This window comes from Natrix helvetica (genome assembly GCF_964273705.1).
Source record: "Natrix helvetica genome assembly, chromosome: 4".
Taxonomy (NCBI): Eukaryota; Metazoa; Chordata; class Lepidosauria; order Squamata; family Natricidae; genus Natrix; species Natrix helvetica.
The window spans coordinates 102,491,769-102,508,363 of record NC_138550.1 but is presented as its reverse complement, the minus strand read 5'-3'; the positions used below and the strand labels follow the sequence as shown (position 1 = coordinate 102,508,363).

Sequence of the window (16,595 nt, the reverse complement as noted above, 5' to 3'; positions counted from 1 at the left end):
CAATCATTTTGCATTCAAGATAAAATTTAGAAGCTGATTTTGTGCATGAAGTGGATAGAATGAGAACAGTTATACACCCAGAATAAGCACCTTCTTTCATTTTTGTCTCTGTAACCTGTACATATCAATATAAATAGAGATTAATACATGTACTGCACTGAAGTACTAAAATATCCACGGGTAATCACAGTTGCATAAAATTAAACTAAGAACTTGTTGGTGATCATATTAGTTCACATTTGATAAGACTTGTATATACAGTGAGAGCACAGACCACTTCCATTAATGAATATGTCTGGAATACTCAGAACATAGAATCTTAACATAAAATGAGATCAAAACTTTCGTTTTCCATGCCACTTTTCACATGCAGACATATTCTGGTATGGTCATACAAAAAAGACTGTTAGAAAACTGTGCTGTACTTTGCCCGCATGTTCAGCTCCCCTAACAAATAGCTGACTGTGATGTATTCAGTGAAGTGGATGTAACCATGAAAGATTATGCCAAAATAAAGGATTCTTTGTTGATTGCAATACATTCAGTAAGGGAGATTTGTATTCATGCATGAAATCTTAAAACTACATTTAATTGCAGTAATTCCATGTGATTAACTTTGAAAACAGATTCTCAAATATATTCCTTCAAATATAAAAAGAGAAAGAAATGTATGTTGAGCATCTGAGAAACATATATAGAGATATACATATTTTTAAAAATGTTTTTGCCACCGAACTTTCATGTTTTAATAAATTAATTTTAAGTATTAATGTTATATTGTTATTAAATGTTTTGCTATTATGGTAATGTTACATTATTAAATATAAACAATTTGATCCACATTAATTAACAAAATGCTGTAATATTTTCTTATTGAGGATGTTTTCAGTGTTGATTCATGATTTTACAACACCAGAATACCTTGGCAGATTTTGGAAGTACGCACTTTGAATAAATACTGTAAATAAAATGTTTGTGTTTATTCAGAGAGGAGCAATTGTCAGTGAACCAGCTATTCAGGTAAAAAGAAAAGGAAAAAGCACTCAGGTGTGGACCATTGAAAAGCTAGAAAACAAATTAATTGATATGAGAGAATTATATCAAGAATGGAAAGAGAGATTTCAGGAGGTATTTAACTATTTTTCTAATATGTGATTTATAAAAGTGTGCTTGCACAAAGCCCCCTGTAGACCCCATTTACCTCATTCATTTTTATGTTAGTTTATTCTAAACCAGTGATGGCAAACCTATGACATGCTTATCAAAGGTGACTTGCACCACTATGTTTTGGGTGATGTGATACCTGAAAACAACTAACTTCAAAAGCACACAACGTTCTCATGATTTTCGGAAGCTGTAGTGGCTACATGAGAGTGAAATACGGTCTTGTGTAACTCTGACTTCAGGCCTTTGACTTCAGGCCCAGCTTCTGTACTTGCTCCTCAGTGCCGCTGTTCAGGGTGGCCTAAATAGCGCATGAGGGGGAGATAATTGTTCCTCCTTTGGGGGGAGGGAGGGGTGACACGTCAACAGATTCAAATTAGATATTTTCAAAATTTTTGACACATTGTGGCCAAAGGGTTCACCATCACTGGTCTGGTTCAGTATGCTACCTATATTACATGGTTAGTACTCTGAAATATCACTGTTTTTTGTTGGGCATTATAAGATATTTTGCCTGCCTAACAATAAGAAATAAGCATTATTATGTTTTATTATTACATTTACATTTCTATACTGACAGTTAAAATGATCCTAATCATTACATTGTGTCCTGTGTTTGGGAGAGAATAGAGATGGTTTGAAGTCTTCATTATTTCTGTTTTAAAGATAAATAAACTGTTGGTCCTTTAAAAAATTTTTAACTGATATAAATTTTAGTGCAAATAATATGTATATTTCTGCTGTGATACATAATATAATTATTACAATAAATAATGATAAAAATGAAAATAATATTGTAATTGTTTACAATAAATGATATATATTTCAAAATATAGCTTATCATTTCCATGTTGAATCATTCTGGTAAACCCTTCATGCCTTTGAAATTCATATCTTCTTTTTTAAAAAATAGATGAAAAGACTCACGGGAAAAAGAGGCGACCCTTTCTATGAAGCCCAAGAAAATCACAATTTAATTGGTGTAGCAAATGTCTTTTTGGAGTGCCTTTTCTGTGATGTTAAGCTTCAGTATGCAGTACCAATAATTAGTCAGCAAGGAGAGGTGAGGCTTAATCCATAATAAATATTGCACTTTGTTGGTGAAAGAAGTATCTTTGTTATACATGTACATTCCTGCCCTTTCAGGTTTCTGGGGGGCCTTGAAGACTTGGCTCTTCCCCCAAGCATTGAGCTAGGATGAGGTTTTTGAGGGGAGGCTTGTTTGGTCTGGTGTCGAGGGAAAAAGGTACTTCTGGATTGTGTCTTTGTTTTATTGATTGTTATGAGCCACCCGGAACCATTATATGAGATAGGCAGCCATATACATCCTGTGAATGATTGCTTTGACTGAATGAATGAATTGCAAATAATGGCTCATGTTATGTATAGCACAGTTGGAATTGCCATCTGCTGTGTTCCTGTTTTTCTCTTTGTTTATTTGGTGGTGGTGCTGTTTGCCGTCTCTATTAGCAAAGGGTTGGAAAAGGCAAAGGATGTGGCTTAAAGGAAAAAACACCAGGCACACTACATTGTTGATCTGCGGAGTGAAAGCCTGAGGAAAAGAAAAATCATCCGCTGATATCCACAAATAAACAGGACATCTGTGGGACACATGGACTAAACTAAATTTCATATGCTGACAAATAGTTTCTGCACACAGAGTTCTAGTGTGTTTAGTTTAAAGGCCATATCGGTGAAAGAACAGTATCTATACAAAATGATTTTCAAAATAATTATTTATGTTAGAATATGTAAATTAATATTAGGTTTAAATACACTGAAATTGGGTGTACAATGATATACTGTGAGGATATATGGGACTTCCTCCTCTTCCAAGGTCATTTCCATACATAGGAATCTTTGTAGTATAAGTTTATTATCAATGTTGTTTAAGAAGACTAGTATGTCAAGCTTGAACATATTAGATATGTATTTTTTTCTTTTGTTTAGTTGCTGAAGATATAGTTGTATGATATATAAATTGTGTGTGTGTGTATCTCATCTGCATTTTTGATATTAGCTGTTAGGGACCTCTTTAACAATATACTATTTTTGTAATACAGGTGGTAGGCCGTCTGCATGTTGAAGTGATGCGTGTCACTGGTGCTGTCCCAGAACGTGTTATGGAAGGAGACGATTCTTCTGAAAACTCTAGTGAAAGTGGAAGCTTAGAAATCATGGATAATAATGGAGAAATTATTCACAGACCAAAAAAATTCACATGCAGGGTAAGGGCTGCATCATCTATGTTCAGATGATTTTTAGGGATAGATGTTTTTAAAAAATACAATTTGGTAATTACACAACTTAGAATACTGCAATAGGAAATTGTTTCTGTGGTCAATATTTAGAGCTTCAGTTGACTGACAATATTAAAACATATGTGATACATGAAGCCACTGGGAAAGGTGGTCAGGCAGCTCAGAGCTGTAGAACATTTATATGCTGGTGTATATCTTCACCTAAGCTTAGCAGCTAATAGTGTGAAAAGTCTTGACGGAGTAGTTAGGGTTTGTGTGGGACTAGGTTGGAAGAAACAAATAGGGGTTTAATTCCAACAAGATCAAGTGGCTGTTGATCCTGGTCTGATTCCAAGATAGGCCAATCTTGAAGAAGCAACTTCAATTTAAGATGTTGGGGATTACTTATAATGTACAGCAACACAGAAATGACACAGAAAGGATTCCAACACTACAGGAAATAGGTGGAGCAGGACCTTGGAAACAAGCCTTTCCTTTCTCTTGGAATGCTTGTTTCCCAAAGACAGGGTGGCTCCTTCCGCATTTATGCTCTGGAAAGTCTGGTTTTCCATTTACATTTTCTAGGGTTAAATCTATATCTGAGTTATGTTATACTAATTGCCAGTTACATGGAAATTGTTAATAAGAGGTTTTCAGATTGTATTCTGTACTGACCGGTTGTATTCTGTGCTGAAGACAAGAGACAAAATGAAGCTTTGGGTGGGGGCCAGATTCATGTCCAACACACATCATTCCTTAGGCCCTGCCCCTGACCATAGCACTGAAATAGAAGAAAAGCTCTGTCTGCTTTGTAATCAAATGGGTAGGATGGGGACAAAATTATTTTCTCTCTGTCACCATTTAGAAAGGGTTGAAAAATAAGTCAGTTTCTTTAGCCCTGAACTGAAAAGGGAAACTCATCTCAGAACTGAGCAAGGAATAATTTCCCTCAGCTGCTTTGTCTGAGCGAATAGAGAAAGTAGGGCTGGAAATACGTGTCTGTGAGTGAACATGCATGTGTTAACAGGGAGAATATTCATGGTTGCCTTACCTTCTGCTGGTATGCAGCCTCTAGTGACTTCCTCTCGAGTTAACTCAAGTTCAGCTCCTTGATTGGAAATACTTCCCAATCCTATTCTTACAAGAGTTTTGATTTCTTTCTCTTGGAGATGTATTCATATTTCAACCAACACTTTCACGATCAGTTTTAGAAAAAGCTGCTGTTCTCTGAATAAAAAACAAACAAACCCCAAACCCCAATTTGAGAGTCCATTTGTTTTAGGAATCATTTTTAATTGATATGTACTCAGTTGACCCTTTCACATACATCCCCTGCCTTCTCTGTCTTTCTATCTCAGGTTCATGCAACAATTTGGATTCTGTGTCAAAAAGTTTTTTGGAGCACAGACATAGCAATTTTCTGCAGCTCATTCAAAGCAGCTGCAGATGACAGCTTGGGAGGGCATAGTTCCAGGAAAATAAATAAGCATTTTAATAATTTGCAGAGAAGGGCCATGTCTGAATCGTAATGTGCCAAAAATACCTTTGGAAGTACCAGAAGAATCTTTGGAATCAAAACACTACCGTGTTTCTCTGAAAATAAGACATGCCCTGCTAATAAGCCCACTCGGGCTTTTCAGAGCATGTGCCATAATAAGCCCGCCCCTGAAAATAAGCCCGCCCCCAACTATTTAAGCGCATGCGCAACCGGTCCCCGCCATTAACACTGTACCACCTATCGGTACAGCTTGCAGAGCAAAAAGAGGGGTCGCCGCAAAAACAGCGGCAGGCCAGCAATGTGATCACCCCCTCCCGCCTGTTCCTTCTCGCGCAAAAAAACACCGCCCACCCCAATGGCAAAGGCAGCCTGCCTGGTTCCCTTCCTCGCATTCCTCGCCATTGTGCTCAGCTCACCCCTCTTATCTTTCCAGCTCCGTCGCATTCCTCGCCCTTTCACCCATTGAATCCCCTTGTAAAAAAACCCACATTGGTTCAATTCGCGAGGTTTTTTACAAGGGGATTCAATGGGCGAAAGGGCGAGGAACGCGACGGAGCTGGAAAGCTAAGAGACGCACCTCGCGACCCAACACCGCCCACCTTGCCCCAATGATAAAGGCAGCCTGCCTGGTTCTCTTCCCCGCCGTTCCTTTAGCAAGGAGTGGCAGGTGTGTGTGTGTGGGGGAGAAGCGAGATGTGTGTCCTAGCGCTACCAGAGACTGACAGGACCATCGCGTTCCTCGCCCTTTCGCCCATTGAATCCCCTTGTAAAAAAAATCTCGTGAATTGAACTCATGAGGTTTTTTTTACAAGGGGATTCAATGGGCGGAAGGGCAAGGAACGCGACGGAGCTGGAAAGGTAAGAGGCACACCTCGCTTCTCCCCCCCTCCCACCTGCCACCCCTCGTTAAAGGGACAGTGGGAAAGGGAACCAGGCAGGCTGCCTTTACCATTGGGGCGAGGTGGGTGGTGTTGGGCCGCGAGGCGCGTCTCTTACCTTTCCAGCTCCATTGCATTCCTCATCATTGTGTTCAGGGAAGCCCCTGGTAAAAAAAAACCCTTCTCGCGATTTCAAGATGTTTGATTGAACTCAAGAGGAGGTTTTTTTTTACCAGCCGCTTCCCTGAGCACAATGGCAAGGAACGTGATGGAGCTAGAAAGGAAAAAGGCCTCGTTTTTCACCTGCCCCCAAAATAATAAGCCCTCCCCTGTAATAAGCCCAAGGCCATATTTCGTGGGGCAAAAGAAAATAAGACCTTGTCTTATTTTCGGGGAAACACGGTAGTACTGTGCTAATTAAGAGATATAGTTTTTCCCATCGGAGACATATTTCTGCATTTTTGTAACTAAATACTTGTTTAGAAATGTAAATATTTTGATTTATTGAATTTATGTTTCATAATTGTCCAGGTAAAAATCAAAGAAGCAACGGGACTACCACTGAATCTTTCAAACTTTGTCTTTTGTCAATATACGTTCTGGGATCAGTGTGAACCAACTGTTGCAGCACCAGTTGTCGATCCAGATGTGCCTTCACCTCTGGGCAAAGATGTCCAATTTACAGTGACTTTCTCTCATTGTAGGGTAATTATTTGTTTCTCTTCAGACCATCATGGTTATGTTTTTGACTTGTACATTGCATATACACTGTGGGGTAAAGGGATTTGACTCAGTCCATTTTTGTAAATGCAAAATCCTCAATATTTATTCATATGAAAAACAGAATGCAAATTATTTAGTATCTATTTGCAAGCCCCGTTCATTTAATTGTCTACATCAAACGAAAAATAGTTTCTCAAAAACAAGTACCCACAATGAGCATTGCTTTTGCAACATATGTAATTTTGTTTTTAAGACGGAGGCTTCTCTTCGCTAATTTTAAGAGTAGTCTATGCAAAAAGAAATTATTTCAGAGAATAGCTCATTTTTCTGCCTACTTAAAGTTAGTAATACACTTTTGGGACTGCCTGTATTATAATTAATTCTATGTTTTTCCCTACATTTCCCATCTAGAAATTCCCTACATTTCCCATCTAGAAATGTAATCAATTGTCGATTTTATTAAACCACCAGAAACTATAAGCTATTACATATATCAAAGAGAGCCATTGTGTATCCTGCTTCTGGTAGGAATTCCTACAGATAGGTCTTGACTTACAACAGTATTTTTGACTGGAATTTCCATCATTAAGCAATGAGGATTATGGTTATTAGGTGAGACAAGGGAGGCGCAGGTAAGGGAGGGTGTGCAGGGGTAAATGAGTGCAGCACAAGCACAGAGAGGTGTGGGTGGATGCCCAGATGTGGAAGATTTATCCCAGAGATTTCTGACCTTCCCTGATGGCTTTCCAATTGACCTTCTGAGGAATCAGTAAGGGAGATTGCAAGTGATTTGCAAGTGATTATTATGGGGTGCTGTGACTGGTTGTCAGTGGAAACAGGTTGCCAAACACCCAGATCGCAATCTCATGACCACAAGGGTGCTAGAAAGCTGTAACTCTGAGTGCCATCATACAGTAACTTTGAATGGTTGCTGAACTAATGGTCATGGGTCAAGGATTAACTGTAGGCTCATTTAAACTTCTGAGAAAACCAATGAAAAAAGGAAGTTTTAAGAGGGGTAAAAAGCCGTTTTCTTTTGAACAGTTGGTATCAGAGGATAAACATGAATCCATTTTATTGATTCGACTTACATCTACTGTTCAAAAAAGCTTTTCTCAATTTTCAGTTAGTTTTAAACATATGCAATTAATATAAAATAATTAGTGAAGGGAACTAATTTGGTATAGTGGTTAAAGACCGCCTGCTATAAAACAGGAGGACATTCTCTTCCTGCCTCAGTATAAAACCAACTGAGGTCCTTGGACCGCACTCTCCCTCTCAACCCTAGGAAGAAGGCAGTGGCAAACCACTTCCAATTTTTTTTGAGGAGATAACTGCAGGGATTAATTAGTACAGTATGGCCAAAGTCAACCCTGACTCAAAAGCACAAACACATGCATGAACACTTCTAGCTAAAACCAACAGAACCAATGAAAAACATTTTTATGTTTTTCATCGATTCTGTTGAACCAGTGAAAAGCAGAAAGAAATCACACATTATGGTGTAATTAATCTTATAATTGTATAATTTAAAAGATAATATAAGTAATCTGGTAATTTGTAAGTTAAAGTTTGTGGGAGAGGGGTAATAGAGAGCAATCATTTCAAGTTCAGCTTGTCATTCTGAGGTACGGGTTTGAATACAAAATATATTGTATCCGCCACTATAAAAACTGTTTTTTATTATTTCTAAAAACATTATATTGTTATAAAATAGAAATTTGTTAACTATATCTTGGAATCTGCGTGGTACAACATGCTGGTGCAGATGAATTGATTCATGGAATTATCCATACAGCTTTAGCTGCATTTTTCTCTACATTTGCAATCCAGTTTGAGTCTGGGAATTTGATTAATTTCTTCTTTACCATACAGAGCATACATTATGTTTGCTGTGGTCAATGTTCCCATTTTTTTAGGATTTTGTGGTGAATGTAACAGAGGAATTTCTGGAGTTCATTGCGGATGGAGCTCTTGCTATTGAGGTCTGGGGTCACAGATGTGCTGGAAATGGGACCTCCATATGGGAAGTAGATTCTCTTCGTGCAAAATCTAGAACCTTGAGAGACAGGTATTTCATTATCCTTGAACCTTTATCAGGAATTAGTTGTTTTGAGGCTCTTGAAAAGTATATTTATTGATTTCTTTTACACGTTTTTAGGTGGAATGAAGTAACACGTCGAATAGAAATGTGGGTTTCAATTCAAGAACTAAATGAAATTGGTGATTATGCAGCTGTGGAGCTTCACCAGGCAAAAGATGTAAACACAGGAGGAATTTTACAACTTAGACAGGTATAGTGGATGGGATTTTCTCTTCTAAAAAATAATGTTAGTGTGTTAATATATTTTTAAATATTTATTCCCCTCTTCCTTTTTTTAATTGTGCAGGGTCATTCTCGTAGAGTCCAGGTGGCAGTTAAGCCAGTGCAACACTCAGGAACATTGCCACTTATGGTTGAAGCTATTCTGTCTGTGTCCATTGGCTGTGTGACTGCCAGATCAACCAAATTGCAACGGGGCTTAGACAGTTACCAGGTAGGCCTTTTTAAATATTGAAATATTAAAGCACGGTGCAAATTTAGTCTTTCAGTGGTGGCATGTAACACAGCTACATGTGTATTTGACATGATTTCTCAAAGTTTATACATCGTAACTTATAAATGGAACATTGCATCAATATTAGAATGAGTACTGTGTACACCACTTCCTTCTGACTCACTTGTGACTTTTGGATCATTATAAGATCATTATAAGATAAGATTATTGGGAGATATGGAATGATAAATAGACAATCCCTGGGCAGTATGGAAGAAATATATGTGCCAGCCAATCTAAAGTCATGGGCTCTTGATATTCTTATTTTCTCCCTCCCTTCCTTTCTCTCTTTCACATATCTCAAAACTCAGTGGTGTTGTTCGTGTGATTCCTGTTCCCCATTTAAATAACTTGGTGATTTGTAGCTATTTTGAACTAAAACTCCCAGAGTTTCTGACCATAGGACAGACTGGCTGGGGCTTTTGAAAGTTTATCTCCAAAAACTTGCAAAAAAACCCCACAGGTTATCCTGATGCAAACAATAACTTAGAAGTTCTTAAACAAATTACGTTAACACTATGAGTACATGTATCTCTACTTACAGAATACCATGGGCACATAGGTGTTAGCTTTTTTTTCAGATGCAAATGGTAAAAAGTTAGAACACTTTCATTTTTGATTTAGAATGAGCTATAGCGCTCTACTATGTACATACTTCGAAGTATGGTTGGTACTAAACTACCATGTTTCCCTGAAAATACAACCTACTCAGAAAGTAAGTCCTAACTTGATTTTTACACATGCGCCTAATATAAGCCCTACCCCCCAAATAATCCCTGATTAAGACCCCACCCACCCCAGGGTGCACAGGTAAAAATTAAGCTAGGGTGGGGATGAGGAGGTGAAACTGCCCTACTACTTACTTTAGGATAGTTGCAGCCAGACCTCACACACCTCGGCTCATTTCTTCTACAGCTGGCAAGGCTTTCCTGAAGGCCTCTCTAGCTGATAACAGAGCTCCGGATTGATCCAGAGCTCTGTTATTGGCTGCAGAGGCATTTCCGGAAGGCCTCTCTAGCCGATAACAGAACTTCGGAGAGGAGACACACTTGATTGCTTCCTTGTGTGTTAGTCAACTATTAAGGCTAATTTGGTGGGGGTTCCCTCCCCCCCCCCAAATCTGCGTTGCATGTATCTTGCATTTGTTGAGGTGTGTTACCAATAATGCATGTTCTGTGTGTTTATAAAGCTTATTTTTTTCCATCAGAAAGGAGATGATGATGATGGTGATATGGATAGTTATCAGGTATTGCTGCTGTTGCTATTAAATCACATGGCATGGGGCACAGCTAATGCTAATTGTCATGAAAGCATTTCTAGAATATTAGCACAAACAGTGCTAGCTTTTGAAGTACTCTCTGGATTTAAAGACCTTTTTAATTATTTAGATTAAATTTGACCATAAACTATATTGTTTCACTTGACATCTATAACTATCAATACACCATACACTTGTATTTGTTTATGGATAATGCTTTTAGCTAAACTTTTTGTTAAAAATTCTCTTAATGACTTGCAAAATAATTAGAACAACAATAAAAAAGCATATGAAATAAACGCGATAAATTGAATAGGTGCTTCTTTTATAGATAAAAAACCATGAGAGGTTTTTATACATTGATGGAGTTCAGGCAAGCAGCACTGGCTTTCTTAAGAAAGCTGCCTATATAACCTAACCACAACTCTACAATATTCTCAACAATTTCCAACACCATTCAGATTTGGTGAATTACTTAATAGAATAATTCTTGCACAAAGTTGAAAGCTTTTTAAATGTATGGATATCTACATTTTTAATCTCATACAAAATCCTATTAGATTTTCAAATATAGTAATCATCCAGAATTTATTTTAAGTTTTATTCTGATTTTAATGCTGTACAAATCCAATTTTTAATCATATATTAACTTTTTAAGATATCAATGAATTCTTTTTTAAAAAAAATAATAGCCTATAAGAGACTTCAGAATTAAATAATACATTTTAATGCAAATCTAAGAGAGGCTTTTAACTTTTAGGAAGCAGCAGAATTAGCCCAGGTATTAGTTTCAATATATCCTCCTAAAATAGTTTAATAGATTGTACAGTTACTTATTATGGAAACTTAGCTTAACTACTTGTAAATCTTTATGCTGAGACTCTTATCATGTACAAATCTGGATCCAATTCAAAGGGTTTAGAGGTAATGAGATTGGAACCCCATTTCCTTTCTCCAGTGCAAGGTATTAATAAATTTCTGCAGGCCTTTCCCTAGTCAATCCTCTGTGATTAGATACCTTCCTGATTCTAAAGTGGATTGAAGGGAAGGTGGCTTCAGGGTCAGAATATGGGAAAGTAAAAGTTATATACTTTTACTCCTGTTTGATTTGCATAGATCCAAATTTAAATACACAACCAAGCTGCTCTCACAAGTAGTTTGAGCCCAAATTAGCTACTAATGTGCTTCAAGCTGCTTATAGTGCTTCTTGATAATATATGCTAAAGAACAGATGAAACATTCCAGTAATGTCAAAAAGCATGAATGACTGCATGGTTTTTGGTTTTGCATGGGGATGGTTTAGTTGCATTGGTAAGAGCCAAATATGAAAACTGATGCAGTTTTAAGGGTTATATTGATTTAATCAACACTTCCTTATGCTGTTAAATAATTTGTTGACTGCTGCATTACTTTCCTGCTTAGTTTGAAATCAAAAGATTTACAAAAATAAATTTGAAATAGAGAAATATTTTTATGAAAAACCTGGTGCATTTTCCAGCTTTTCTTTCTCTCTGCTATTTGCAATTTGGGTGAGCTTGCCTTTGGGGGCAATTTATTGTGACTGTTGTAACTGAAGTATTTATTCTTCCCTGTATCAATAAGAAAAATGATTAAATAATCTTCTCCAATCAAACCTGAAGCTGAGAAAACTAAATATATACATTTTCATTTCAAATATATGCTTTTTTCCCACTAGGAGGAAGATTTGAACTGCGTAAGGGAGAAGTGGTCAGAAGCGCTAATAAAACGCAAAGAATATTTAGATGAGCAAATTAAAAAAATCAACAATAAAGAAGGTTTGTGAGTCTTGTGACTCAGCTTCCTTTATAACCCTTTATAATTGTTTGCAGATAGTGCATAGTGCTGTCATGGCCTCCTACAAATATTTATTTTAATATTTAAAAATCATATAGTTCAAAAAGAACTTTTAATATGGCAACCATGATGTTGTTGATTATAATGTGAAACAGGATAGCTATTTCAGTGACAATCATTATCATCATCATCTTCATCAGAGTTAGAAGGGACCTTGGATATCTTCTAGTCTAACCTCCTGCTCAAACAGGAAATCTTATACCAGTTCAGACAAATGGATGTCCAGTCTCTTCTTAAAAGCCTTCAGTGATGGAGTACTCATAACCCCTGAAGGCAGGCCATTTCACTGGTGGATTGTTCTCACTGTCAGGAAATTTCTCCTTAGTTCTAGGTTGCTTCTGTCCTTGGTTAATTTCCATCCATTGTTTCTTGTTTTGTGTTCTTGGTGCTTTGGAATTTAGCTTTACCCCTTTTCTTTGTGGCAGCCCCTCAAATATTGGAACACTGATATCATGTCATCCCTAATCCTTCCTTTTCATTAGATTATCCTAGGGCAAGCAACAATTCCTGCAGCCCCCTAATCTTTTTTTTTTTTTTTTGCTATTCTCTGCACCTTTTCATGAGTTAGGTTAGAGCTGAGTTTTGTCCAGGGTTAATTTAAAAATAATCTGCCATGTATCACTCCACAATATTGAACATACTGTTATCTTTTTAAAAATTGCCTCTAATATGCTGTCTCTTGCCTCCTCTGTGGGTTGCTTTGCATTATAGAGAAAACAGACGATGATCTAGAAAGAGAAGCCAGGCTTGTAGAACAATGGGTGGGACTTACAGAGGAGAGAAATGCTGTGCTGGTCCCAGCACCAAACAGTGGTATTCCAGGCGCTCCTGCAAACTGGTAGGTGGAGAGAGTCACTGCCTCACATTGCGCATTCAGTGTAAAATAAGTTCACATGAGTATCGAAATGCGGGGATAGGCGGTTGCTGTGTTACAAAGCGTGTGGGATTATTTTAATGTTGAATTTTATATCACATCAAGTTGAGAAAAGTTAAATAATGCAAACACAAACAGAAGCAACCCAATTGCAATAGGGTAATATCTCATCATATAATTAAAAATAAATCATTTGATCTCTTTTTCTCCCGTTGTCTAGAAGTGCACTTAGGCCTGGTGAAGTTTTTTAGTGCTTATCTTTAGAATAGTTTTTACAAGTCTGATTGCAATAGAAATTTGGGGGAAATAAAAAATTATATTTAATTAATTAATCTAATATAGTTAGTTAATTACTCATTTACCAATTTAGTACAGTAGTTATAAATTTAGATTTATTCTACTTTGTCATTCGGGCCAGTGTGGTATAAAATGTTGGATTAGGATTTGGGAATTTCAGTCATGAATGGCTTTGGCTAATCACACACTCTCAGTCCAACCTATTTTACAGACTTGTTATGTGATAAAATAGAAGGAGCAAGCACCTTTTGGGTGAGACCAATGTTCCCTCTAAGGTGCGCGGCTGCGCGGCCGCGCACGTGGCAAGAAAACACCGCGTGGCAGTTTTCAACTGCCGCGCGGTGATTTCTATTGCCACAGGCTCCCGAAGCTGGGGAGGTCCTTTGCAGGCAGCTAGAACGGGCCGCCCGCAAAGGACTTCCCCAGACTTGCTTTGATGAGCACGGGGCGACTGAGGGTAGTTGTGAAGCCCCAAAGCCCCCGCCGCCACCGGAATAACTGCTGCCACCTCCTCCTCCTCTAACAGCACTGCCGGATTTGCCTCCCGGCGCTGTAGCTGAGGCGAAGCCGCCAAAGCTCCAGCTGGCATCCCCGCGCGTGGCAGTGGCGCCTCCCCTCTGCTCGGAGCACCTGAGCTCAGCGCCGCGTTACCCCTGCCCCCTCCTCCTCCGCCGTGCTTTTGAGGAGCCATGAGGCTGCGGGAGCCAGTAGGAAGGCGGGGGGGAGCAGGGGAAAAAAAGCCACATGGTTCCTCAAAAGCATGGCGGAGGAGGAGGGGGCAGGGGTAACGCGGCACTGAGCTCAGGTGCAAATGTGGTGGTGCTGTTGGAGGAGGAGGAGGTAGCAGCAGTTATTCTGGTGGCAGCTCGTCGGCATCTTCAGCAGCAGCCCTGCCCACGATGAAGAAACCAAAGATGGAACAGATCCACGCAGATGACGTCGCTGCAACATGACTGGAGGAGGAATTCTGGGAGTTGAAGTCCACAAGTCTTAAAGCTGTCAGGTTTGAAGATCTCTGCGTTTTTTTTCTAAAGGGTTAGGGGTGCAAGGGTCTTGTAACTTGACAGCTTTAAGACTTGCATGCTTCAATGCCAGAGTTCCTGAGCCAACATGACTGGAGGAGGAATTCTGGGAGTTGAAGTTTACAAGTCTTAAAGCTGTCAGGTTTGAAGACCCCTGGTTTTTTTTCCCCCTAAAGGGTTAGGGGTGCAAGGGTCTTGTAACTTGACAGCTTTAAGACTTGCGTGCTTCAAATGCCAGAGTTTCTGAGCCAACATTTTGGTTGCTAAGCAGGAGCGTTGTTAAATGATACTGATATTATATAACACTTTTAATTAAGCGGGTACCTTGAAGAAACATAACTTTGAGTTTCAAATAATACTGATTTCGTTGTTGTCTTAGGTGACATCTGTGAAAAAAATTCAGGTGCTCAGGCATGAAAATGTGCCGCTCAAACACTATACTTTTTTGCTCACATTGAAACAAAATTAGAGGGAACATTGGGTGAGACCTTAATTTATTTTGAGACAAACAGTAATAGGCTCATCCAGATGATTTGATTGTCTTTTATCCAGTAATTCAAGATGACAGCAGGTTCTGCATATAGTGTTGATGAATGCAGAAATGTACTCTTTGTTAATAGTTAAAGGAAGTGTTACTGCATTTTCTAAATAGTCCTATAAAGATCTAAGGATCACGATTTTCAAAATGATTAGAATTTAAGGCTATTAGAATGCATTTAGAGGAAGAAGTGGGGGAAAAAGAATTAGGAATGGAATGGTCAGGTTTGAGTCAATGGTGGGGCATCTGTATAATTCCTAAGTGAGAACATCTCTGACATCTGATGAGCTGATCAAATCTCATCTGAAATTCCAGAGTTATTGTGAAATCTTATATTAGGCTGCCCATTAGCTGGGACTAGTCGCTAAAAACATTAAATCAGTGCTGCATGCTCTGAATTGATGTCTAAGTGTCTTTCAATATGTTGGCTTTAACCCACAACTTTTATGTAGCCTGCATCAAGATAGTGTCATGGTTTTAAACCATTCAGTACATTTATTCCAAGAGAAAGTTTTAGTACATGAAGTTGGAGATGCTTTACTGTTCTAAGGTCAGGAGATAGTGTGTCTTTATTATAGGCCCAGTCCCTCCTATCCCCAACCTATGGAGGATACTATGGTCAACAGTATCAAAAGCAGCCAAGCAATCAAGAAGTACAAGGATGGATGCACCACCACCACCCAGGCTCTGCCACAGATCATCAAGTGTGACTAAAACTGTTTCAATACTATATCCTGGCCTGAAACCTGTCTGAAACAGGTCTAGATAATCTGTTTCCTCCAGGGTTTTCCACAGCTGATGTCAGTCTTACCGGGTAGACCAGACAGGAAACACAAGCAAATAACTGAATTCTGCTTTATCATAAAGCTACATTAACAGAACTTTACATATCTGAAATTATATTTCTCCCATCATCACATTTATAGTCCGAGAACCTAGGAGGGTCCTTTCTGTGCCTCTTATTCCGCTCACTATGCTATAACAGGCTATGTCCTCCCTTATCTGCTGGTTCCCTAGGCAGCATCTCTTCGCCCATCTCGCAAGATCATTCCCATGTATACGATTACATCTGCAGACTGACAACCTTGTCCAAGTAGGGAAAGTTGGAGATTGGACAATAGTTACCAAAAAGCATTGGGTCTAGGAATGCCCCTTTGAGGAGATTGTGAAGCCTCTTTCACAACCCAGGAGACCTATAATTTACCATTAAAATATCAATGCAAATTATGATTCAATCTATTGATTGATATATTTCTTTCTTATTAGGGTCCCTCCTCCTGGAATGGAAACACATGTCCCTGTACTTTTCCTTGATCTAAATGGTAAGTTCCATCTTGGTATTCATGATACTGAGCTGAATTCATGATACAGTTTAGTGCTGCATAGATAATAGTAAGTTTTCAATTGGACCCTGGACCTGAAGTGACTTGGCAAGTACAGCATTTGTTGAGAATAGTCTAATCTTGGGCAATGAAATCCCTTTCAAATATGGAAAGATATACTTAGGTATCTTAATAAAAATATTGGCCATCTAGATGTCTTTCTGTTGAGGCAGTGCAGTGAAATAAACTATGGTAACTCATAAATAAAAAGTAGCTTATGGAACATAATAATTTAAAAATACAAATCTG

General features: G+C 38.4%; 1 protein-coding gene across 8 annotated transcripts in view; it reads left to right on the top strand.

Moving 5' to 3' along the window:
• Positions 1 to 16,595, top strand: part of KIF13A (kinesin family member 13A) — an 81,991-nt gene that overhangs the window by 40,675 nt on the left and 24,721 nt on the right. For 6 of the 8 annotated variants that reach the window (XM_081952095.1, XM_081952094.1, XM_081952091.1 and 3 more), the window contains exons 19-29: positions 988 to 1,128; positions 2,078 to 2,227; positions 3,228 to 3,392; positions 6,312 to 6,485; positions 8,423 to 8,574; positions 8,665 to 8,797; positions 8,894 to 9,040; positions 10,308 to 10,346; positions 12,055 to 12,154; positions 12,945 to 13,071; positions 16,231 to 16,286. In XM_081952095.1, the coding sequence (XP_081808221.1) occupies positions 988 to 1,128; positions 2,078 to 2,227; positions 3,228 to 3,392; positions 6,312 to 6,485; positions 8,423 to 8,574; positions 8,665 to 8,797; positions 8,894 to 9,040; positions 10,308 to 10,346; positions 12,055 to 12,154; positions 12,945 to 13,071; positions 16,231 to 16,286 (1,384 nt within the window). The remainder of the gene's footprint in view (positions 1 to 987; positions 1,129 to 2,077; positions 2,228 to 3,227; positions 3,393 to 6,311; positions 6,486 to 8,422; positions 8,575 to 8,664; positions 8,798 to 8,893; positions 9,041 to 10,307; positions 10,347 to 12,054; positions 12,155 to 12,944; positions 13,072 to 16,230; positions 16,287 to 16,595) is intronic. The other 2 variants (XM_081952092.1, XM_081952097.1) reach the window with 1 other exon arrangement.